Genomic DNA, 27,395 nt, shown 5'->3' with positions numbered 1-27,395 from the left:
TCTCTTTAAAAAAAAAAAAAAAGCTCAGAGAAGTACTGCATTTGCTTCATCTTATGTAATCCAGTGTTTCCTTATGTTGTCTCAGGAAGTTTGTGAATGCAGAATGTGCTGGTCACCTGATCCTGAAGAAGGGGAGTACTGGCACTGTGCACATCTACAGTAACTTACCTTCAAGCCGGACCACCAGCGGCACCTTGAGTTCCAGCTCCCGGCAGGCTTTGGTGATCCCATTGGCAATGATGGCACAGTTGACGATTCCGCCAAAAATATTGACTAGGATGGCTTCAACCTGAAATAAACAATAGGAAGGTGCCCATCAAAATGCTGACAGTCAACATTCCCCCAAATAATTGGCTAAACAAGAGACAATTAAAATAATAATCTTTTAAAAAAAAACACAGAACATAAACTATAAAACAAGACCCAGAAAATGTTGAAGTTAAAATTTAGTATTTAATTAATATCGATATATAACATTACCATATTAACCCAGATTATCCTATCAATCACTTCTCTGAATTCAAAATGAATTCAGTCACCACTCATTTCTTTTTTTTTTTTTTTTTTAATTAATTTATTTATTTTTGGCTGCACTGGGTCCTCCTGGCTGTGTCTGGGCTTTCTCTAGTTATGGAGAGCCGGGGCTACTCTTCATTACGGTGCGTGGGCCTCTCACTGTGGTGGCCTCTCTTGTTGTGGAGCACGGGCTCTAGGAGCACGGGCTTCAGTAGTTGTGGCACGCAGGCTCAGCAGCTGTGGCATGTGGGCTCAGTAGCTGTAGAGCACAGGCTCAGTAGTTGTAGCACACGGGCCCGGTTGCTCCATGGCATGTGGGATCCTCCCGGAACAGGGCTCGAACCCGTGTCCCCTGCAGTGGCAGGCGGATTCCTAAACACTGCACCACCAGGGAAGTCCACCACTCATTTCTTATACATTGTCTTCTGCTACGTCTTATATTGGCCTGGCCAGAAAGTTCGTTTGGGTTTTTCTGTATGTAAGATGTAATGGATGTTACTTATGAATAGTGCCATTTAAAATTTCATGTAGTTACGTCTTTTCCCTCCATGGTTTATACTTGAATTTTTACCTGTCCTGGTACCTCATAAAATATTTCAAAACTAGTAACATTAATTATTTGTTGTTTTGTATTATTAGGTAAAAATTCCAATTTTTCTATGTTTCCTTATTACCTCTTTGATATGCTAGAGGTATATTCTCAAAAGTCAGAGGTAACTTAATTATCTTAGATAATGACCTTCCTGATTAAAAAAAAAACGACCCCCAAAATAAAAAGATACAAACTCACACTACAAGGATATAAGAAAAGTCAAGCCACTGACTAGAATTTTTCAGAAATGTAAATTTAAACCCATCATGTTAACCTGCTTGTACATATTCCATACTCAACAGCGTGTGGGCCAAAAAAATTGTACTTGCCCTGACTTGATAAATAGGTATAAGAAAATCCTGTATAATTAAAATGAAGAATGAGATAATGAAGAGAATTCATTACCTAGATTAATTGATAACACCCACAGATAATGGCTGTTCATCAAGCTGGAGGTATCAAAATTCCAACAATGGAGTCACAATTAAATTATGCTACACTAATTGCAAAGCATATATGTGTGTGCTGCATGCCATTTTAAAATCCCATTATTTCAATATACTAAATTAACTACACAAAACATATGAGAAAAGGATACCTTACATTTGTTCAGCACTTAACTCTTTAAAAAGTGCCATTACATGAACCCTCATTTTAAATTTTGATCCCTGCATTACAGTATAGTAACTACAGTGACGGTTAGCCCTCTATAGCTGATAAAGCCATTCAGAAAATTCACATGATGTGTCCCAGTGTCACACAGCTAACAAGCAGCAGTGGTAAGGCTCAAAGTCAGCCTCTAGATTGCCTACTGATTCTTCATTCATGCCAGCTGCTAGAGCTGGAATCTTGGGCAAGGGCCATACCCTGTCTTGAACATGGTTTCTCCACCTATAAAATGGGAATAATAGTACCTAGTCCATAAAGTTGTTGAAAGGCCTAAATAAGACGTGTGAGATGCTCATTACATGCCTGTAAGGTACCTAATGGTATGTAGGGTACCTATGTTGAATTTGAATATAACAGAAACACAAACTTACTGAAGTTCAGTAAAAAGGTAATGTTTTAAGAATACATGAGCAATATTTTCCAAACCAATTAGACACTGGAGCTACTCCCAAAAAAGAAATCTCTCATTACTATTCACAGCAGGCTGACTGGTAAGCAGAAGTTTGCTTTCTAATGATGGCTATTAAAAATGCTGTTAGTATTGAGACCTGGTACAGCAGTACTTTTCAAATAGCTGTGGGATGGAGAGGAGCTTGCCAGAACAATGGAAGACGAAAACCACTCAAGAGCAATAATGACTCCACAGGGTCCAAGAGAGAAATTCAGAAAGAGCTGAGGCTCATTCAGTTTTTGTAGAAGAACTAAGCTTTCTAGTAAAGTACACAGTGGCTCCTCTATACCTCTGTCATGGTGCAACCTGCACATTCCTTAGGGATGAGTTCAGGTGTCAACAACTTCTCAGTGAAGCTTTTCTGTGTCAACGAGTTAGGGTGAATTATTCTATTTAATCCATCTAAAACAGTATGATTGTTCTATAGAGCAGGCATAGCACACACAGCAAACATATGTGAAGTCATCCACATAGGCAGGACTGAGGCACAGGCGGCAGGAAGACGCCCCGGCCCTGTGATCCAATGCTTCTCAGGAGATGTATACCCTGGAGCAAGTGTCAGATATGAGCTGTGATTCTGGTACTGCCTCATTTAGTATGAGTTCCCATGAGTCTTTCATGTCAGTATCTCATTGTGTTTAACGAGCATCTGACAAATACAGATACTCTTCATATGGACATGTACCTAAAAGTGAGCCAACCACTTCAACTGGTACTGAACCCAAGGAAAAGCCCTCTTTTCCAATGGTGGATGAATAGGTGGCTTTGTTAGGTGGGCTGAAAAAAGGACAACTGTTCTCCAATGTAGTATATTCACCTCTCACCCTGTATCTCCATGCCCAAGATACAACACCCTGGGTGGGTCACCTTTGTGCTCCTCTACAACAGGAGTTTTTTATAAGCAGCTAGCACAATCCATGACATAGTGTAATCACCTAATAAATAATGGTTTCAAGAGTGAATGAATTAAATTAATTTTAGTAGACACTAAATGGCTATCTCCCAAACCAGGCACAGAGTTAAGTGCTTGGGAGATGGAGATGAATAAGATGTCATCACTGACCTCAAAGAGTTCAAAGGCTAGTTTGAGGCAGACCAGCAAACTGGCAATTACAATCCTGGCTCCTTAGTCTCACGGAGCTAAGACCAGGGCACCACCAGTGGTACAGACTGCTGTAGCGAGAGGGGCCTTTTGGAAGAAGTGATGTTCCAGGTGACAAAGAGCGAGCAGGAACTTAGGTAAAAGAGGGCAGCCAGGATGAAGGCAGAACTGTCACCCAAGTCAGTTCATGCAGGACCTACAGGCTGAATGGGGAAGTAACATGATAAAATCCAGGTGAGGTAAAGACTGGCAGGCAATACAGGCCAGGATTGGTTCTTTTGGCTTATTCCTTGCTTTCCCAGAGCTGGGTGAAGACAAGCTTTGAAGGACTCCCTCAGGGGTAGAGGGGGAGTGATGGGAAAGGGAGACAGGGACAGAGAGAAGAGTGAATGCACGAGCAAACATGAGATGAGAAACATAGAGCAACTATGTGAGAGCATGAGAGACAGTGAAAGACCAGCAGTGAGAGAGGGAGCATGAGAGAATGTGACAGAGAGAGAGAGAGAGAGAGAGAGAGAGAGAGAGAGAGAGAGAGATTGAGAGAGAGAGAGAGAGAGAGAGAGGGAGGGAGGGAGGGAGGGAGGGAGGGAGGGAGAGGGGGAGGGAGAGAGAGGAGAAAAAGAGTTTGAGTGATACTAACAAAGAAGTTAGAATTTTTACAAGAGCAGCAAGACACAGAAGTACACACGCTGTGTAGCTCAGGGACATGGGATCCTTTAGGACATGTGGCGTATCACGGAGCAGCAAGAGGAAATCACCACCAGGAGTGATAGGAAGACCCCACACCACCAGAGACAATGCCACTCTCTCCTCCTGTAAAGTAATTTGCTGCACTCACGCACTTTAATGGAAATCTGATTTAAGGTTTCACTCTGGGCCAATAATTAACTACTGTAATCTGCAATCTCAGACTGAGAATGAAATTAAGACAGTTTGAAAATGAAAGCTTTGTGACATCATTATTATTACTTGGCATTTATAAAGCATGTCAAATTTTCAATGTGTGCTTCACGTGTTCATTTATTTTTACAACCCCTAATTGCTGCTCCATGACAATACCAATAGAAACTTTTTAATAGTCTCTTTTTCCCCCTGGCAAAGGGCAAGTTTTTTAAAAGTCAATGCTAGGTCTATTTACAAATCCGAAACTCTCCCAGAAGATTCCCAGGTGCTTTCAGGAGCAGGCTTTTCTACATTCTCGGCTGAGGATTACAAGGTTGCTATTTACTGTTTCACAAAAGGAAAGATCATCTAGTCAGGCAGTTATGGTACCAGATCCACTGCACAGGTTTTTATTTTATTTTTACAGATAAGAAAACTGAGAGTACCAAAGATCTGGAGAACCACTGGGGCTACAGCTTTACCATCAAATATCTTTTGGAGCCAGCAAACCTATTGAGGTCCCACAATACGTACTTCGCTTAGTATTTTCTCATTCATTACCAAAACAGATTCTAACGTAAACATGGGAGGTAGGTAACACCTATCCCATTTTACAGATGAGAAAAGTGAGGCTCAGAGAGGTAAAAATGAGTTGTACCAAATTATGCAACTAGTATGTCATCAGAATCAAAACTTTAGTTTTTTTTTTTTTTTTTTTAAGGTTATCCTGACTCCTTTTAATGACAGGCAAATACTGACAGATTGTTGAATGAAACAATATATTCTTGAAAGCCTACTCTGTGCTAGGCACTCTCTTAACCATTGAGTGTGGTCCAATCGCTAGGCTGACAAGAAAGGTTTTTCTAAAACAGACCAAAAAATGTTCTGTATCCATATCTGAAATCGTAAACCGTGATATCGGTTATGAAGGGGAGGGAGACTTTGGGTATTTTGAGATCATAGGACCGGACTCATGTTACACTGGGTGGTCAGGGAGGGCCTCGTGTAGGCAGTGACATTTAGCGCAGGATCTGAAGGACAGTCTGGAAGAGGCCAGGTAGAGTATGAGAGGAATAAAGAGTAAGTACTTTGTGACAAGAGAACACCATGGGCAAAGGTCAAGGGGGCAGAAGAGAACTTGGTGCCTTTGAGAAACTGAACTGAACCTAGAGGAGTAACAGGAGGCTGGGGCTTGCAAAGTGAAGTGGTGGGAAATGAGATGGACCACAGCAGCAGGAACCAAATCAGTCCTACAGAGCAAATGCCATGAGTAGGGGATTGAAAAGCCTTTGATTTCTAGACACCTATGAAGACTTCAGGTATCTGGCAAGGAAACTATCATTTATTCAGCATCATCCGCAGTACACTCACATTAAGTTTATAAGATAGGTTTTATAACCTCTATTTCATGGATAGACTGAGGCTCTGAGAGTTCAGGGTTTCTTAGCTATTAAGGAGTCATAGTTCAACCAGGGTTTGTTTTACCATACCACACGCAGGGCTGTCTGGAACAGCTGGGTGATCGTAGGGGCATTGCTGACATACATGAGGGGTTAGCAAACTTGTTCTGTTAAGGGCTAGTCGGCTTTGAGGGCCAGTCTCTGTTCCAGCTACTCAACTCTGCTGTTGCAACATTAAAGCGGTCACAGACAATATGTAAATGAATAAGCAGACTGTGTTTCAATAAAACTTTATTCGCATAAACAAGTGGGAGGCCAGATTTGGCCAATGGCCAGATCTGCCACCCCCTGACATCGACACAATTTGACTGATGGCTATCCTCAAATTCAGTGCAACCATCACTCCTCCTTTGCATCATTTGATATTTCTTTGATAGTGGGTTTTCAGATTTTAAGTTCTCTTCCTTGGTTGGACCATTTTCTCACTCTCACCAACAGCATTAATGTACCTAGGCTGTAGCAATGGCTGATTAAATAAATGCGTCCATTCCAACATTAATATCATTCCTTTGGAACAAACGTGTACCTTTAACAAGTTCATAAAATGACTTGAATGCCTTTGCTTTATTCTTTTTCTCTCCCTGACACTGGCTGGAAATGAACAAATAGAAAGACTTCAGCAATAAGCCTGCCATTCTGCAACGATTATTGCAAACAGTTAAGTACTATACTGCATTTAAAACACACTGTATTGTATACATTAAGCACAGTAAGTGTAACTACTGCGTTTTGTCTGCTTCTTCCAGTTCAGGTTGCTAATTTAGTCCCAGTGAAGTAGGCACTGCTGATAAAAATCAAGCAAGCATGTTTACATTAGGCAAGATAAGGACTTTCTTTTAATCACAAGTTATTTTAATTCTGAAAGTTGTTGCTCTTATTTAAGCATCTGTTTTTGTGGAACTGTTTTTCTCTTTTTTGTTGTTGTTTTTATTTTCCTGATGAATTCTAATCATGTCTTCTAATCCATTGGCGGCCAACGAAGGAAAATAAATGGTGAAGGAAATTAGATGCAGCTTGGATAATTGATGTTTGTATGCCTGGCTTTAATAAAAACACTCTGCTAAATTAGAGGGGAGTCTAAATGGATTCAGTCAGTCAATAAGGAAGTGATTCAGGTGAGGCATTCAATCTTGGGATTTGCTGTAATTTTACAAATAAGCCGAAAGATCAGTCCACTTGGGACCAGATTTGCCTTTTGCTGAAATCTGAGTGAGCTTCTACAGTCTGCTTTTCTACTTTCAGTTTGTTCTTGAAGCTTGAAATTATTTTCTTTTGTATTAAATCAAGCCCTAGGATCCTTGGGTTAAAGCAAAAGATGTCCAGATTTACAAGTGACATGAGAACAACAGTATTTCTTGAAAAACACCTGCTCACTCTGCCCTTTTAGTTTATTCCAAGGAAGAAATGCTTTTAGTGAGTAAACAATCCAACCTGAGAAGCTCATAAAAGGAAATACCTTAAACATCACTCTTAATCCAAAACAACATTTCAGCATTTTTAATTAATCAAGATAAACACCCAGGGCTTCCCTGGTGGCGCAGTGGTTGAGAATCTGCCTGCCAATGCAGGGGACACAGGTTCGAGCCCTGGTCCGGGAAGATCCCACATGCCGCGGAGCAACTGGGCCCGTGAGCCACAGCTACTGAGCCTGCGCATCTGGAGCCTGTGCTCCGCAACAAGAGAGGCCGCGATAGTGAGAGGCCCGCGCACCGCGATGAAGAGTGGCCCCCGCTCGCGGAAACTAGAGAAAGCCCTCGCACAGAAACGAAGACCCAACACAGCCATAAATAAATAAAAAAAAAAAATTATCAAGATAAACACCCAACCATTTGATTATAACTTTGGAATATCTATCTGTTATCCCCAAACTGATAGCATGGAAATGACATCGGATGGATGAGCAATATTTGGTCGGAGAGCCAAGTTTCCATTAAGCTTGACCTCTGAGACCACCCAGGGTGAAACAAGGAAAATGTGTCTAAACCATCCTTGTTCTATTTACTTATTCCTGAATTCTTCACCATGCGTGTATCCTGCAATCTTCTCCTCACTACAATAAGTAAAATGGTATGGAGGATTAGTATTTATTGCATGTTAATTTTCCTAGGTTTTAAGAGTGATGAACTACAACCTTCCCTGGCAAGTAAGCTGAGACTCAAGGAGCTTAAATAAGTTGTCCAAGGGCACATAGATATTAAGCAGTGGAGTGAGGATTTGGACCAAGTCAGTCTTACTTCAAAGTCCGTGGTCTTTTCACTCCCTCCGACTGTCTTTCAGTCACTTCTACAACTAATCAAGAGCCCCAGTTCTATTTTGGTTTTATATTTTGGTTTTGTTTCCAAGCTTCAAGGGCACAGTCTTGAGTTCTATATTCTGGTGTCCAACTATTTCTTGTTTTCAAATCTCACTGCTCAATTAAAATGGACCAGAGGTAAGATATCTTTTATAGTTTTGTGGACCAATGGTTTTGGTTCTTTACAACCCAAAATGTTCCGGTTAACTGATAAAAGACTTGTCCAGAGTTTGTGGTTTGCAATCCATACTTAGATAGGACTATGGAGGGGTCATGATGTTATAAAATTCTAATGGAGAATTATGCCATTAGAGACATCACTGTTGACACAGATTTTAAATATCAGACCATGGAATGGCCAGTGGGAGGTATGGTAACTCTGTGTGAGTGGCTATTCAAAGTGCTGCGTTCAGACTAATGATAGAGCCACGTCCTGGTTCACAGAGCTCTGTGACCTATTAATAATGCCTGCTATTGTGGGGGAGGAAAGAGTCAAAGCAAGTGTGTTATAGATGTCTCCCTAACTTTAGAGCTACCTAACACATATTTTGATAATTAGTACTTGAAGATTTAGTCAACAATTTCCTCTTTTTTTTTTTTTTTTTTTTTGTGGTACGCGGGCCTCTCACTGTTGTGGCCTCTCCCGTTGTGGAGCGCAGGCTCAATGGCCATGGCTCACGGGCCTAGCCGCTCCACGGCATGTGGGATCTTCCCAGACCGGAGCACGAACCCGTGTCCCCTGCATCGGCAGGTGGACACTCAACCACTGCGCCATCAGGGAAGCCCAAAATTTCCTCTTTTAATGGCTTTTATTCAACACAAAGAAAATATCAGTCAGAAAACCCAATTCACATCCAGCATGATCACTAACAATCTCATTAACTATGCATGTTTAGGTATATTAAAATTTAAAAAAAATTGAATATGCACTTGCAGCACTAGATAGGACCAAGGCATCTTCCATTATGAATACTGGTTTATTCTAACAGGTTAAAAGATACTATGTATACTGAACCATATAAATTATAAAGCCATACTTGCTCCCAAGACAAGTGCCTATTTCCTTAAGTCAAAGCTTTCTAAAGTGTATTCTATGAGGCATTAGGCTTATATAGTGCTTCACGAAAAAAATAATCTGGTCAAATAGTATGGATCCTACCTTATGAGAGCTTTAGCAGAAGATCTGTGTTCTAACTTAGAATACCCAACTTTAGTCATTTTTTGCAGAAGAGTCAAAGGGTGGAAAATATGATCCCCAGAGAACTGTCAAGAAAACTGTTCAGGAGCTGGTATATTGGGTGGTTAGGTGACACAGGAATCTAGGGTCCGTCTCCCCAAAGATGTCAATCATTGCACTATTTAGGTTATATTTACAAGTATCTGCAAAACTGGAAGGCTTTTATAATCAAGAACAGCAACCGTGACTGCCTCGGCCAGTCAAAGTGTGGGACACAAATGCTTACCCAGTTGTCAGTAAACATGGTGGTGGTGGTTAAAGTCAACTATTAACAGGATTTTCAGGTGAAGGTAAAAATCTAAAGATGGAAATCCTGGTTGGCATTAAAAGCAGGTACAGGAGACAAGAAATTAAAAGGACTGAAGAACACAGAGATTCAAGGGAACCGCACAGACATGTTTTTTATCTTTTTACAGAGACATTTTGCAAATCCTTTTGAACTGAGAATCAGAACCATTGCCAGGATTACAAAAACCACTTGAGCATTTAGAATGGCAAATGCAAGGTTCTTTTTGAGTGCCCTGTGTTTAAAATAGCTCTTGCAAAAACTACTATGATGTGTAATTTGGCCACAGAGCCATTTGAAGCTAAAAGAAAAAACAGAGCAATAGGATTTTGGTTCTATGCTTTCACTGGAAGCCTCAAAAGACTTCAGGAAAGAGAGAGACAGAGACAGCGAGAGACAGAGAGAGCTCACTTAAGAAATGAGCTATTAAAATTGACTGTTAAGAAATATTTTGGTTACAAAACTGCCTTCCCAGCTTAACAGATAATTGTTTTCAAGGCAGGACACTCATTGCTCTTAATGCAATATCTATATTTTATTTGTAATGGAAGCTACATTGGTGCAGATTAAGAATATTTATTGGCACATTCTTTCTGAGCAGTATTTTGTCCAATCATCTCAGACTTATGTCGTCTTGATGAATGTGAATATGTATACTCCATCATCATTAGTTGGAGAGTTAATACAGAGAACACCCATAAAATTGGCAACTTGGTGAAGAACCCATTTATTAATCTATAAACAGGATATCTATCTGTCTACTGTTGTAACATAATAATCTCCACAGGGTAACTGTTCCTACAGAAAAGGAAAAAAATGTTTCTACGGGTGATATTTTTGCCTTTATACGTGACTGACATCAATTAAAGAAAAAAATTAGCTAGGCAGACAGAGCCAAAACTTAGGACCACACAGATTCACACTTCACACCACAGAGAAATGAACATAAATTTAGTTAATTGCAAAACCCACTGTTTCTGTAAATAACAAGTCTATGTAAGATGAAGGTGGCATATAATGATCCTGTGATGCCCCCATACATCTGTTCAAATCTATCTGATCATTTAGTTTTCTGGAAAAACTAGAGGTTGACAAGGATTCTCATCAAAACCCCTAATGGAAAAATATGTGACAGGGAAAAGTAAAAATATAAGCTTCCAGCTAAGATCTCAATAAGTTATAAGCTATTTATTATACACTAAAATTTATGTTAAAATTCTTTTATCTAAAATAATTTTTAAAACACATACATATGTTTTTTTTCATAACAGATCTCATCAGTATATTTGGGAAAATCAGTTTACTGCCATATTTCTTAGTAACAACAAGCTTCCAATTTATTTCCTGAAGTCCCACCCTTTATTCATCCCAGTAAAATGACCTCCAACCCCAAACCTTACACCCAGAATCTTAAATTCCAAAAATGTCATTGAAGGTAATATTCTTTAGCCTCAAAATTTTAAATTCAGGTGAATTAATTCAGGCAAAACACATAAACCAAAAAAAACTCCCAAAAAGGTACCATTTAAAATATCTGAAATTATTAAAAATCAATATCCCATTTGAATTACGGCTCTTCTGAAATGTCTGGGCAGGACGGTTGCCTGGTAATATTTAAAATCAGGAGGAGAGGAAAATCTATAGAATTCACTCTACATCTACTAGCAGCATCAGATGTCACTGTCACCGAAAAACAGCTCTGCTGTAGACAATATTTTAAAATTACTGATATCATTGTCTGACCTCACTGTAATCTGTTGTGTGGAAGTTTGATATATTTATTTAGCTGTTCAGCAAACGTTTGAATACCATGTCTGGAGCAAATTAAAAACTACATTGGCAAAGCACTCCCCACAGTCTGGTAGGAATGAAATTTAACCAAACTCTTTGTACCTCAGTGTCTACATCATTGATTATCTCCCTCCCCTGGTTAACCTTTTGCAGACCTCAGTGGTGTTCTCAAGTTGTTAGACTCCCTTTACAAAAGGATTCAGAACACTCTACCTCCTGAGGCACACACTCAACAGACAATCAAAGGATGTCCTTTGGGACGTATCTGTGCTGTAAACCTGCATTCCCACCCTGCTCCTCTGGGTCCCGGAAGGCTGACTCCAGGGGCTGCATCAATGGGCTCCTTTCCCCGGCTGGCATCCGGGAAGCCTTGGCAAGAGGAGAGGGAAGTTGGGGTGTTTCTATTCCTCCAGGTCCCTCCCAGCAAGGTCGTCTTGAGCGGCTGTGTCCCTCCACAAAAGGTGGAGAAGTCTTCATTTCAGACTTGCCCCAGGCTCTTGTACTTTCTCTTAGGGTTTGCATACCGGCTACCTCCCCTCTCATTATCAATCTCTTTGTAAATAAACTTTCCTCCATATACTGAGTTGAGTGAGCCATAATTTCCTAGCAAGACTGATAACAACATCCTATTTTGACCAACTCAGCTTCAATTTGAGAAAATCCTTCTTTGGAGGCTGAAACAGATTCTAGAACTGGAAGCTTAATTTTAGTTTAGTTTTCCTCTCTCTACAACATATCCATGGACATGAGTTAAACAATAAAATAAATGGAAAAATCTGAACACTCAGTTTAAGCCATTTAATGAATATTTTCAAACACTTTCCCTTGTTCTTTCTGGGAGATGGCTAGCACCTACAAATCAGAAATTACTGCTCATTAACTGTCTGAATCTACACCCAAGGTAAAGGCCAGAAAAGGAAAACAAGCCAAAAACCTTTAGTATCTTGGGTTCTGTCCATTATAAGTGACAAATGATAGCTTGTCAGGCGAAATGAGCTTCTCAGCACTGAAATGACTTCATCTGGTTTATTAGCTGCAAACGAAAACTAAGGAAGGCCCGTCTAGAAGGTGACTTGCAATTCTTATTTTCAGCATAATGAAAGACAGGCTCAGTAAGTCCGAATCCCTGTGCAGCCTCCCAGTCTGTCTAAAGGAACACAAGTAACAGGGAGACAAACCTGAAAAGATGGTTAATAAGTAAAAATGTAGGTCTGCAGCCTTGGACAAAAGATGATGTTTAACTTCCATGAAACTCCAATGACCCAGCTGTAAGTAGTGGCCTCACATTTATCTCAAAAGTCACACTATTCTGTTTTATCAAGTAAATAAACTGTGTCACTGAGCCATTAATGGTCAACAATAAAATACACCCCAAGGGAGTAGGTGTAGGATGGCTTTACAAACAAGAAAAAATGTAGGGGGAAAAAGAAGCTCTCAAATCACATAAGATCCACATAGCTTTTCAGGAAGTGAACAGCACCTGGTAAGGCCAGACATGCACACACACTCCCTGAATCCACACAGTTTAGATAAGCATTTGCTTTCTGATATGTTAGAGTTTCTTTCTCTCTACCCTGCATCTGCAACTGATCTTTATCCTCTGAAACATTTGGACAAAAATCCCTTTGTTTGTGGAAGCCCACTTCGTCCATCTCACACAGTCTCTCAGCATGAGTTTGTTTCTTGAATGTGTACTTTCCTACGTGCTAGATCCAAAGGGTAGTCTTGAATCTATTTAATGACTGTTCATGTTGTACCAAAGGGGAATCTCCTTGATTGACACATTTTTATAAATGCCTTGAAGTGCCTCTTTTTAAATTTCTTTTTATTTTTAAGATGATTCTGGAAAAAAATCATGTCCAAGTTTTCAGTGCAGAAACCCTGGGATAGTCTTCTAAGTTGCTCGAGACTTGTTAAGGTCATCTCCCATTTCTTGTGCGCCCCCAGGAAGCTGACACTTCTGCCTCACACTGAGGTCTGTAAGGTTTCCTTTCACACCGTGTCACCTAGCTTCCCTCCAAAGTTCTTATCAGCTGGGAGGATCGTAATTGCTGCCCAGGCAGGTGTGAGAACAGGAATTCCAGCCCAGTTTTATGCTGTAGTTCCAAATGGCTTTCTTTATAGATGCACAAGGTACATAAAGTGTAATCAATTTCATGATGAAATCTACTTCAAACCTCTGACAATTCTGATTGTGCTGCTCAATACAGATTCTCAAAAATTATTAAAATATATGGTATAGTGTTACAATAAGTGAGTTAAGGAAAGAGCAACATGAAACATAATTGTGACAGGTAACCACTAGAGGCCAGTATAATTCAACATGGAGAAGGAATTTATAATCAATCCTGTGGAAAAACTAACATTATTTCTTCCACTTAAAAGTGGAGCTCTTGTGAATTGGAGAAAAAAATGAAAAAGAAAGCTTTTTTGATTCTCTGAAGACGAAGTTTCAAACTGTAAGAGAGATGAGTTATGAAAAGATGAGTCATGAAAAATTGCGGCAAAGAGAATTCTTGTCTCAAAAAAAAAAAATAGTACTGCCATATAATGTTTGACATTTCACCAATGTAAGCATAAATTTTCAACCTACTTGGCTTAACTGTGAGCTTTTCCAAAAATGTTTCATTTGGCACTAACATTAAAAATAATTAAAGATCTGCAATACCTAGAAAGTGTCACAGTAATCTCATCTTCAGGGCAATCATCATTGCTAGCTGCCCAGACGATGCCAAAGGCTTTGAGAAGGGGTGGAAAAACTGTACATTTGCAATTTTCTTACCTTAAAGAATTTTATTTAGAACAAGTACCTCATGGTTCCTTCTCAAACATGGAATAATTCACATAAATTCATCTAGCACTCCATTCATACTGTATAATACATTTCTTAATAACGGTGCTACATGATGCTTACAATACTTTTTAACAAGGAACTGAACCAGCTTCTCAAAACTAAAAATAGGAGTAGAAATGAGAATCTGATTCTTTAATAAAGCTTAGACAATAATTGTTGGTAGGATCCTGTGTAGGAGATTTTAATTTTTAAGAGTGAAGGTGGAACAGTTTAACACATAAACCACAGACAGGTAATCTTCCTCTCTCCTGCAGCAGGGAAAGGCACCTTATGTAATGTTCACATGCCAAGGAGATTAATGAACCATAATATCTTAGAAACGGACAGGACCTGAGAGGTCAGCCAACAGCAGCTTGAAACTTTTCAAAGACAGGGAGCTTCCTCTTTTGCAAGCTGGCCCATTCCATTGTCTCGGCTGTATATGTTTGAAAATTATTCTTTAATCCTCATATGGTGAGAACTCACCCAACACACAACAAAATGTTGTTTTGGTTCCTGAGGTCAAAAAGAGGCAAGATACAAAGAAAAACAACATAGGATCCTGACTTTGAGGTGCTGTAAGATTCCACCCATGTGGTTCTGATTCTGACCTCTGACCCATAAGTACTGGCTCCATCAGTTACAAGCTATGTGAACTAGTTAACTTCTTTGGACGTCAGTTTCTTCATCTGTAAAATGAGGATAATAATAATATCCACCTTGCAGGGTTGGTGCCAGGACTAAATGAGGTAATTCAAGTAAAACACAAAGCCTACTACCTTGCAAATGATAAGTACTCCGTAATCGTCAGTACTGCTAGGCACTGTTTAGGCAACAAATAATTCATTCAATCTTTACCAAACTCCTACAAAGTATGACTTATTACCATTATTTTTAGAGACAGGAGAACTGAGGCTCAGAATGGTGAAATAACTTGCAACGCTCAGCAGCTAGTTAGTGGTCAGATAGGGTTTCAACATGGGTTGGTTTGACTACAAGAGCTTTAAGCACTATATACAGCTGCTTCCATGAAATACCTGCTTAAAATCACAAATTCAGAAGAAAATTTGGGGAAATGCAATGGAGTAGAAAAAGGAAAATGGAATTGGATTTAGTCCAAGAAGATTTACAGCCAGCCCAATGTAAGGCCAGGCATTCATTGTAACTGGGGTACCTTACCTAGAAAGCATGCAAAACAATGGAATGACCGTACTGAAATATGCTGACTTAAAAATTATTTGAGATTTTCTTTTGTAACAGTGCATTGTACCATAAATGGAAGTAAGTGAGGAAGACACCAGTCTAGAACAATGTTTTCCAAAATAAATGAGACTGTCTATAGGCAAATTATCTGAAGTTTTCACCTCTGGCTTCAGGAGAGGTGATAGAATAAAAAAGAAAGTGTGAGGGATATGAGTACAGGATAGGGTAGGAAATAGTAAAATATTTTCTTGCTTTTGACTTAAGGGAATCCAGGCACCACAAAGTAAAATTATTGAGCTTTCTCTGTAAATTTCTTCAATAAGGGGAACCTCAAGGGTACCACCCAGTCTACTACTATGCTACAACATGACCTACATACATGCTAAAGAGCTCTTTTTATGCTAAAAAAAAATCCTCCTCTAGGCAGGATGATATGGTAAAAACTAAACAAGCAAAGATATACACATATACACATGCTTGTTGTATGTTCCGAGTAGAAATTAATAAGAAACATGGTTATCATTTTGTCCTGTTCCATTGCCGTAACCCTGGTTTCACCTTCAGGCACATGTGAGTTTTATCAATAACCAGGTAAACAAGTAATATTAAGAATAGTTAACTTTTCATTAAGAGCATGACTGTGTCACATATATACTAAGCATGTCATAGGCATTAGGTCCTCTTATCCTCATAACAAGTTCAGGAGTGGATGCTGCAGGGCATGGAGGTTAGTAACTTGCCCAAGACCCTACAGCTACTTGATATCTGAGCTGGAATTTCAATCCAGGTCTGCCTGACCATAAAGCTCAAACTCTTATCCAACATGGCACATGATCTATCACATTCAGAGACCCACTGTCTTGCCACCGTGAGGGTACATCAGACTTCTCTACTATAGTACAACATGACTCCAGACACATGCTAAAAGAAAGCCTTTTTATATTTCCCCAAATAATCCTGCTTCAGTAAAAAACAAACAAGCAAAGAAGCAAGCATATAAAACATTTCACTACTAGTCAGGTAGGAGGCTTGGATCTTTACTCTGCCCTGAATTAGGTACATGGCCTTGGAAACATCTCTTCATCTCTCATGACCTCAACTGCATCATCCTTTCAGGAAATCCTGGAGAAACATCCCTGCACAAATGTACTAAATGTATAATCAAGCCGTATGTGCCTATCACAGTGAACACCACCAGCGCTAGGCTGTTGCTTTTACTCCACTGTGCTAAGTTTACGTAAACTTTTAATACTACAAAAAGAAGAGATGATAAAGCAATATTCATTGGGAGAACAGGGATTAGAAACTCAAGGTATTGTCATCCATCATTACACATCTAGGTCAAATTTGGCTTTTACGGATAAATGAACATTGATAAAAAGAACTGCAAATTGAAAGAGTTTAACAGAGACCCTGTCAGAAATGAGCTGCATCTTTTGGCACAAACTGGACTGGAAAATTATTAAAATGGGTTTTGCAGAGGAGCTGAATACTTCAATGAGAAGCATTTCCAATTCTTAGAATTAAAGCACTGAAGATCTGTACATTAATCAGTCTAAATGTATGTACATTTCTTCAAGGTAGGGAGAAGTTTACTAAAAATGAGACAAGTAAATGCAAAACAGGAGTGAGTGCCTGTTAGCTCCACCTGGCTTTCAGAGACTAAGGTTCGAAACTCATTTTTCCCCCTAAAAGAAAGAACATTCAACAAAATTTTGCTAAGATTCTACAATGTTGAGATGTGGGGATACAGCAATTTGTTGACCAAAAAGTCAGAGTCTGCCTTTACTGATTTTATAATCCAGTGGTAAACTTGATCTTCAGAGAGCAAAAAAGATATTTCAAAGGCATAGCTCAACTAGGAGTATCTCTTTATACATGGTAAAACTCCCATTTAATAGCTATTCACCACCTACTTACGATGATGTCTACAAGGATATGACCATGTACTGTTTAGCATCTATGTATCTTATTAAAAGTTTACATTGAATAAGCTCCTTCATCTGCACCAAGAGGGATGGCCAGCAGTCTGAAGTTTATAAGGACACCCATCAACTTAGGGTGAAGCCTTCAGATCTGAAAATGGGAAGTAGGGCAATGTGGCCAGTGCCTTTGGAGACAGACCTATTAGACTGAAGAAGGTAGATTTCCTTGCATTGGGCTGTCAAGGTGGATTTGGTCTTATTTAGTGATAGTTAACGGGTGGGCATTAAGGAATGATTTCATGTAGCCTCTATCAGATATTATGCTAAACTGATCAGAGTATCTAATCCAGACACCAGAAATCCCTCCTTCTGATACCCACTAACTTCATTTTGACCCTTTCTATGCCTGGTCTTTGATTCTGTCTTCCCCATCCCTCCTTTACCTCTTAGAGACAAAATATCCACGAATCATGTTGCCTTCCCCCAAATTTGCCTGATGTTCTCTCTCTCTCTCTCTCTCTCTCTCTCTCTCTCTCTCTCTCTCTCTCTCTCTCTCTCTTTTGCCCTACAAGATTTTGTATAGGCTGGGGCAGAACTTCCTTCTTTGTCCTCTATTCTAAGACAAAAGCCTTTAGAAATTTAAACATTTCTGACATCAAAATCTAACTTAGAACAGATGTCTTCCTTTACTGAAAGGGGGTTTTGCCCCTAAAATGCCATTATTAAAACAGCATAATTATTAAATGGCATATTAGAATAGTTAGTATTCCAGAAAAGAAGGAACACTGAGTTTCTGTTGTTTAGGTCCTGATCAATAACAGGACTAACTTCAATGCTACCCAGACTAACTTCAATGCTACACCAGCCTCTCCTTCTCTTCCTCTGCTTCATGAAGTCTCCAAAGGATCCCATGTGTTTGACTTGAAATCAGCTCCAGAATTTATGGGTACCCTGATTTTCTTTTGTGTGTACAGCATCTTTAAGGATTGCTTTAGTGGAATATAAAAGTAAATGATGTCTCATTCAAAAAAGACCACTGAACGACAACACTTGAGAACTCTTTTGCCACTGGTAAAACTAGTCCCATCCATCTGAAATAATCTTGCAATTCATTTAGACATTTCTATGTAATTCCTCAATCTCTAGAACATATAATGGTGATGGAACTCAGCCCACCAAGACTGAAGAAGAGAAGAACAAAGGGGGATATAAAGCCAAATCTCTCACTTTGTCTCACAAACCAGATTACCTTCTTGATGTCTCTTTTCTGTTCACAGGGATTCAAGGATTCTTTATCACCCCACGAAGCCTCCTTTGGATGGACTCCAGTTACCAATGTCTCTTCTAAAAATGTAGGATCGTGCCTCTGAACTGCTGCTCTCTACAAATACTTATTACACAGAGGTGATATTGGGAAATGTTAAAGAATGTAGACTTTGGTGTAATATTACCTGGGTTCAAATTCTGCCTTTATAACATACTAGCTCCGTTCTGTGGTTTGGGGTGCGTAAAGAACCTCTTCTAAGCCTCCTTTCCTTGTCTATAAAATAGATAATAATAATGTCTTCAAGCACGATAATCCACAAAAAGTACAAGAGCCTGGTACATAATAAGAGCTCAATAACTGGTGACCATTACAAATACCACCACCACCACCACCATTATCACTACTCTTGATGCTTGATGGATAATTCCAGATGGACGCTCCTTCAGTGCAACAATGGATAGGGAAGTGACAACAGCTTTCCTGGGCGCACACAACTTGGCCCCTTCTCACCTAACTGAATTTCTTACCTATCACTCCACTTTTTTCCAAAGTGAACAATCTCTTTACTGGCCTTTCCTGCTTGAGCATCCAGTCTAAAAGGCCTTACTTGTTCTCTTCTACTCTTTCAACACTTCTCCTGCCTCCAAGAATCTGCTCATTGTGCCTACGCGAAGTCTTCAACCAATAATCACCTCTCCTTCCTCCTCACCTTTATTCAGATAACAATTTCATATCTGATTAAGTGATCTGTTAGTTCAATGTTCAAGTTCAATGCCACAGAAGATTACAATGATTTATGGCTTCCTAATCGACTCATGAATGCAACTTGTCTTTAAGTAACTACCGGGTAAAGAGTTTCCTATTCTTATTTGGTATTGCCTTCTTGCACTTAGCATCATTCTGGGGATGAAGAATAAGATCTACATAATGTCAGTGGACTCACATTTATATTTTAAGTGTGTTGATTATCTCTAGAATTAATATCAGGAACCTTGAAAAGTAAAGTAAATCTTCACTGGACAACATATTGCTTAACATTAGGGCTGTAGAGGATTACAGCAATCTAAAATAAAGGAAATTTAGGGCTTCCCTGGCAGCGCAGTGGTTGAGAGTCCGCCTGCCGATGCAGGGGACACGGGTTCGTGCCCCGGTCAGGGAGGATCCCACATGCCGTGGAGCGGCTGGGCCCGCGAGCCGTGGCCGCTGAGCCTGCGCGTCCAGAGCCCGTGCTCCGCAACGTAGGCCGCGACAGTGAGAGGCCCGCGTACCGCAAAAAAAAATAAAATAAAATAATAAAATAAAATAAAGGAAATTTAGTCTTAAATTGAGACCTGTAAAATGTTACCATAATCTCAAAAACAGTTTAATGTACACTCAGAAAGGAATTCATGCTCAGGTGGACCCTGCCATCCTGTAATCTAGAATACAACACATTTATCAAATGACTCACTTAAAATAAGTAGGACACAACTCCTGTGTATAAGACTCTTTGTGAGAGAGTAATAGACGATATTAAGGAATTCTCCCCCAGGAAGTTAGACAAGAATGGAGGACTGTCAAATCTTAGGGGTTTTTTTTGTTTATTGCGGTACGTGGGCCTCTCACTGTTGTGGCCTCTCCCGTAGCAGAACACAGGCTTCAGACGTGCAGGCTCACGGGCCCAGTCGCTCTGCGGCATGTGGGATCTTCCCGGACCGGGGCACGAACCCGTGTCCCCTGGAATGGCAGATAGACTCTCAACCACTGCACCACCAGGGAAGCCCCAAATCTTAGTATTTTATAGTACTTTTTCCTGAGCTAAAAAACCAAACAAAACAAGCAAGGAAACAAATAACAACAAAACCCCATCATCACTATTATTTCACTACTTATAAAGCCGAGTGTCATAGTAGTATATTAGTCATATTAGGTCATAAAGGCTGGTTCGTACAATTACAAACAAAAATTTAATCGCAAAAAATAGAGATACAAGGAAGGACTTGATGGCTGATAGATCACTCTGATTACTTCTCAAAATGCTAATGTCGCTTTGCACAAACAGCTGTAACTCTTCATTTCAAATTCCATTTGTTCAGAATGCACATGTGGACTTACCTGAAATTTACTTTGTATTATCTAAGAAAAAGGATTTGCTGAGTAAAAAAATATTGAAATAAGAATATGAAGAATATACTTAACATATTTGAAGAAACAAACTTTTTGCCAGCATGAAAATGTCTCATCTATAAACACTTGACTCCTTAATAACAAGACACTCCTTTCTGTTAATTAAAATTGGTAGCAAAAAACATCTACTGAGGGCTTCCCTGGTGGTGCAGTGGTTGAGAATCCGCCTGCCGATGCAGGGGATACGGGTTCGTGCCCCGGTCCGGGAAGATCCCACATGCTGCGGAGCGGCTGGGCCCGTGAGCCATGGCCGCTGGGCCTGAGCATCCCGAGCCTGTGCCCCGCAACGGGAGAGGCCACAACAGTGAGAGGCCCGCATACCACAAAACAAAACAAAACAAAACAAAAAAAAACATCTACTGATCAAGGATCGTTTGCCTACTTAAACATAAACAAATAATAAATGACATTAGGAATATAATTCACAATAGGATCTCTTCCTGCTTAATAGCCTTATAATAAGACTGAACAAAAAAGTTTTGTATATTATCAGAGACAGGATAGTTTTTCTCTAAATAATACTCTGATCACAGATACGTGTTTTATGTTTTTATTGCTCTTTTTTTTTAACATCTTTATTGGAGTATAATTGCTTTACAATGCTCCCTCTTGCATCTCCCTCCCATCCTCCCTATCTCACCACTCTAGGTGGTCACAAAGCACCGAGCTGATCTCCCTGTGCTATGCGGCTGCTTCCCACTAGCTATCTAATTTACATTTGGTAGCGTATATATGTCAGTGTCACTCTCACTTCGCCCCAGCTTACTCTTCCCCCTCCCCGCATCCTCAAGTCCATTCTCTACGTCTGCATCTTTATTCCTGTCCTGCCCCTAGTTTCTTCAGAACCATTTTTTTTAGATTCCATATATATGTATTTGTTTTTCTCTTTCTGACTTACTTCACTCTGTATGACAGACTCTAGGTCCATCCACCTCACTACAAATAACTCAATTTCGTTTCTTTTTATGGCTGAGTAATATTCCATTGAATACATGTGCCACATCTTCTTTATCCATTCATCTGTCGATGGACACTTAGGTTGCTTCCATGTCCTGGCTATTGTAAATAGAGCTGCAATGAACATTCTGGTACATGACTCTTTTTGAATTATGGTTTTCTCAGGGCATATGCCCAGTAATGGGATTGCTGGGTCGTATGGTAGTTCTATTTATAGTTTTTTAAGGAACCTCCATACTGTTCTCCACAGTGGCTGTATCAATGTACACTCCCACCAACAGTGCAAGAGGGTCCCCTTTTCTCCACACCCTCTCCAGCATTTATTGTTTGTAGATTTTTTGATGATGGCCATTCTGAGCAGTGTGAGGTGATACCTCATTGTAGTTTTGATTTGCATTTCTCTAATGATTAGTGATGTTGAGCATCCTTTCATGTGTTTGTTGGTAATCTGTATATCTTCTTTGGAGAAATGTCTATTTACGTCTTCTGCCCATTTCTGGCTTGGGTTTTTTTTTATTTTATATTAAGCTGCTTGCAATTTTGGAGATTAATCCTTTGTCAGTTGCTTCGGTTGCAAATATTCTGTCCCATTCTGAGGGTTGTCTTTTCATCTTGTTTATGGTCTCCTTTGCTGTGCAAAAGCTTTGCTCTTCTCCTTTTAACAAAAAAATATTTTCTTTTCCAAATAGCCCACCAATTCACATGTGAAACTGAAGCTACTGCTATGAGATCAGGTTTTAAAATAACTTCAAGGAGGAGAGGCCCTTGAACAGAGAGTTAACAATAGAAACCAGGTCACCAACTCAAGACCTAGACTTTCTTTATTGTTCATGGATACAAATGCTTAGTTTCAGAAGTACATTGTTATCAAGGAAGCAGTTGGCCAGCACTGTTTCTTTGGGCATATTATATCCCTGAAACTAATGCGGTCACCTGACTAGTTTGCAGCTAGGTAGGAAAAGTCAGTTCAACTTCAAACTGAAATTAAACATAAACAAATAATAATCACTTAGGGGTCAGCAGCTGGTGGCTTAGTTGGGCACTGGAGGCCAAGTTTGCTCTCCTGGGTGTTACACTGAGGGTACGTGACCTTAAGAACATCAGGAAGGAATGATGGATGGTCTGCTCATACTCCCTTTGTCCCAACTACATTTTTCAGCTGTGCATTTTTCAAGATGCACTAGCAGGGGCCAGATTTAACAGTGGGAGACCATCTGGGGGCCTGACCACCTTATCAGCTATACCCTTGGCAGATGACAACAGCATCTTTTCTGTAAAATCTGGCAACTCGGATTGCTGAACATTATTTTTTGCTGGTTTATTAAACCTGTTTCAATAAACAAGCAGCCAGTAACTGGCTGAGAGTTCCTTACAGACAGAAATCAGTCTCAGTAAATGCCATATCTCGGGAGCCTAGGACAGTGCTATAGGTGATAATACTAATTTTACGGTCACCAAGGCCAAACTTAAGAGATGAACTCACATGCAATAGTAAAACTCTGAGAAAACAGCTGTGAAGGATCCTTTCTGTAGTCAGCTGTGGATATTCCAGCTACAAAACATGATTTACCGACTCCAAATGTGTCTGAGGGCAGAAATGGAACCTTAGTTATTTTTGCAACCCTTCCACCTTGAAGCCCCTTCCCACAACACCAAAGTCAGAGTTTTAAAAGGAACAGTGGCTCAGTACACATTTATTAAGTTGACTTAAATTACAAGCGATGCCTAATATCTTCTGAATTTTCTTATCTTCTTAAAATCGTTTGAGTGGACAGTTTGCTAAAGTAGGGAACAGTGCGTCTGTCTACTGTCTGCCCTTTCCACTGTACTTCTGGGGGGAAATTGCTGCTAGTCATAACTTCTAGTAGAAGTTCAAAATAGCATTTCTATAAAAGCTACCCACAGAAAACATTACTTTGTAACCATATTAAAAATCCTAAAGTGGACCTCAAAGAGAAACCACTTCATATATCGCTTCCCCAAACATTTGTTTGATAAGATTAAAAATATTTAGCTGGAATGTTATGGAATGTTACTTGAAGTTTATTTTCTCATTCCATTTACCACTTGTGACCTAATCTGCAGTTGAAATTGGCTGAAAATGATCAATTTTATTCACTTAAAAGACATTTCAGATGGGAGGTGTGACTCCCTCTCAACAATAAAAAAGTTGATGGGTGGAGGGCAGGTGCTGAGGAGAAAAAAAAAAAATCTTTCTTAGTTGTAGAAGAGAGAAGACAGTGGCCTGGGATCAAGTTATTTAGTGACCTTTCTCTTTTTTAGTCACTGTGTGGGGAAAAGAGTCTATTTCTTCCTAAAGAAAACTGAGAAGTGAGATAGAAACTGAGTAGTGAAGTAGAGTGAGCCTAACACTTCAGCTGATTGAGCGAATTGCTGAAACACCCAGAGGGACTGATAGTCCCCTAGGGAATTAATAAATCCAGAGATTGGCTAAATTAAATTTAAGTTCTGATGACTAAACCAGGGTCATATGAGCCAGGGATTGTGAGGTGCAGGATTTATTGAAAAGGGAACTAATTTGCAGTGAGATGCTTAGTTAAGTCTAGTTCTACAAAAGCATCTACAACGTGTCTTTTTTAACTGTCTACTTGCTGGCTGAATGATTGCTTTAGTTTCTGTTCATAAAAAAATTGTAAAGAAAAAGACTGCTATACTGATGGGAAGCTCAATTGCTTTCTAATTGAGCAATGAGAGTAAATCCAAAATGCCACCACAGATCTAGAGGGTGACAAAACACATGGGAATACACAGGTCTCAGGAGTGCTAATCTTGCATCCCCAAATAATTAAGGTGAGAGTAAATGCTACATAGGCAAATCGATCAAATGAAATAATCAGTTTAAAATATCTTTGAAAAGTACACACACACAGACATACATGCAAAGGATGATGATCATTACTGTGTTCTTACTGAATCATGAAACGGGATACAGCTAAAATAAGTTCAGTTCAAAATTGCATATAGGGTACCAAACACAAAGACATATCAAAATTATTTTTCAACACTTGAGATGGGAAAGGGCAGCAGTGAAATTTTATGCTGGCTGGGGAGAGGCGTGATGGTGGTCAATCTGAATTCAAAGCAAACGCTTCACTTGAAAAATATATCCTCTTCTTTATTTATTAATTTTTGTATACATGTGCACATGCATGCCATGTGGCAGGATGAGCTGCAAAGGCTTCATTTATTTCCTCTTTCCATTCCAAACAAATGGGCAAGAGAACTATAACCAGGAAGGGCTGGGCCAAGTCTAATCTCCCATGTTCCACTACTCCTAAGTATGCTTTCTTCATGCATCCCATCAGTTGTTAGGTGAGTCCATCACAAGTAACTGATCATAGCTAAATATATTAATCTATATATGATCTACTTGGGTTTTTAAATGAAGTAGAAAAGACTCAAGGTCAACCTTATAATGGTTTCTCTCTCGCATCTCTATAGATTTGCTTGATTGGGAAACTACAGTAATCTCTCTCCACCTCGTGGTGTGGCTATAGCTAGCTGATGAAGGTCCGAGGTTCGAGGACCACTGTTCTCTATAATTCTCAGCAAATCACAAGTACTCTTGCATGAGTATAGTTTGCTCCCCTGTAGTAGTGACTGAGACCCAAACAATGTTTTTTAAGGACATTTTAATAATTATTTTCCTTTTGAACAAAACATTGAGAGAATACACTTAAAAGACTATATACCTCAATTCTTTACTTCAAATGCAGGTTGCTCTGGGATGAAGCAGGGAAAATATGTGTTATTAACACCAGCAGTTGTTAATAGTAGTAATGGTAATATGTTACCTTTACCACACGGTGATAACAGGTTTCTTATTATTAAACTAAGTTGCAGCCTTTATTTATAGACATCAGTTAAATCAGAGAAAATGAAAATGCAAAATTACTGCACAGTTCAAATTGAAGCAGCTCTTAAGACTCAATAGAGAGAATGTACATGCATCATCTTATAGATTAAAAAGAATACACATTATTTTAGCCCATTATTATGTACACACATATGTAACTCAAAGACTGCAGAAATAAAAAAGCTAGTCAAAATAAAGAAGACATTCTTTTATGATGTAATTTTTAAAGGAAAACACATTCTAAAAGCAATCAATTTTTTTAAACTAACCAAGTACAGACTGAAGAACATTATATGCTCTTCTCAATTATGACCTTTTTCCCCTTAAATAACTTCATTTAGGAACTAATATGCATGCAGCCAAATGAAATTTACATTGACTATTTAAAATAGTTTAATGTTCTCTTCCTCTTGCATTTTGGAGATGAAGTTCTACTAACTGTCTGAAACATGAGTGTGTGAAAAGCTGTATCCCCCAAAAGTGGCTCCTGCAATTGTATTTGCTGTCAGAGAGATGCATATGTTCTAGTATAGATGTATTTTTTAAAACTTGGAATTCTACTAGATTTGGTACTTTGGAGACTACTTCATTTGGTTTGACCACCGCGGAAAATAAAATAAAATACAAAGAATGAACGTTAGTTGTGAGCATTACAGAAATACATGTAATGAACTCCAATCTTAGCAAAGTGTTCCAGGTAATTATTAAGAACAAAGGGTGCAAAAGTGGAAAAATACAACCTATTTTTCCAAACACAATGCCACTGCTAATAACAAATGAACAAGAAAAGAAACAAAACCTTGCTAGAGAAAAGGTAACAGGTCCCAACAATCTGAAGCAATTTAATGCTTCTGTTCACCAGCTCTTGGCTAGAGAGCCACATTGCAGTGACCTGTAGCAGACTCCAAAGGAGATGGAATCAGCCATCAGGGAAACCAATGACATGCTACAGAATGGATTGGAAGATGGAAGGTAAACTAACAATGAGAAGGTTAGAAAGCAAAGCACCCCTGAATGCCATTTACAAAAATCCTGTTGCCAAACAAGACCTACAATCCAAAAATCTTCATTGATTGAAGCACTGAGATCTGTAGAAATCAACTAGCAAAGATGTACTAGTGAATTCCGTTGCCTAAATTACTATAGGATTCAAACTAAACTGTCACTAAATTATCATCAATAATATTACCAGGGATTTACAAAGTACTTCTCATCTGCGAGGGTAAAAAGTAACCTGTATTTTCTGTAAACATCTCGTTTTGTTTCATTTTTCTTATTATAAGTGGTATATGACTGCTACACAAATTTTAAATATTACATACTCTTGAATGATATCTTTTCCTTGCAGTCACTTAAATACAAATGTGTAAATTCACAACTTTTTTCTCCCAAAACAATCACTTCTCAAATGCTACATGTGTTTAAACATCTACTTTGTTCTTTTCATCTGATTTTCCTTACCTTCTCTTCTTCTTTTTAAGCATTTCTCCATTGTAAAATAATATATGATATTGAAAGGGAATAGAAAAACAAAGAAAAGTAGAACAAATCACACATAGTCGTAACACTCAAAGACACAGTGTCGTTACTTGGTATATTTTTTTCTAGTATGTTTCTGGGGTGAGAAGAAAAAGATTGATCCCAGTTAAAATCATACTTACCATGTATAAAAAGAGAGAGTGGCAGCCCCTGAGACAAAAGCCACAGTCTTTTTATAACCTGATATTTCATTTCTATTTATTCCAAGTGAGGCACCAGGTCCAGCCATTCGACGGGAGGGGATTACACGACAATGTGAACATCGGGAAATGGGGATCAATTATTAGGGGCCATCTTGGAGGCTACCAACCAAAAATTCTATCCTGTGCTAAGCATACTTTTGCATCAA

The 27,395-nt window shown here is 39.2% G+C and overlaps 1 protein-coding gene across 5 annotated transcripts in view; it reads right to left on the bottom strand.

Moving 5' to 3' along the window:
• Positions 1–27,395, bottom strand: part of SUCLG2 (succinate-CoA ligase GDP-forming subunit beta) — a 621,393-nt gene that overhangs the window by 376,257 nt on the left and 217,741 nt on the right. For all 5 annotated transcript variants that reach the window (XR_010842511.1, XM_059075115.2, XM_067043692.1 and 2 more), the window contains one exon: positions 169–289. Coding sequence is in view for 4 of the 5 variants with exons in the window: in XM_059075115.2 (XP_058931098.1) it covers positions 169–289 (121 nt within the window). In the remaining variant the exon portion in view is untranslated. The remainder of the gene's footprint in view (positions 1–168; positions 290–27,395) is intronic.

Source organism: Kogia breviceps, chromosome 10 (assembly GCF_026419965.1).
Source record: "Kogia breviceps isolate mKogBre1 chromosome 10, mKogBre1 haplotype 1, whole genome shotgun sequence".
NCBI lineage: Eukaryota > Metazoa > Chordata > Mammalia > Artiodactyla > Physeteridae > Kogia > Kogia breviceps.
The sequence above is the reverse complement of the archived record's forward strand: the minus strand, read 5'-3'. Positions and strand labels throughout refer to the sequence as shown.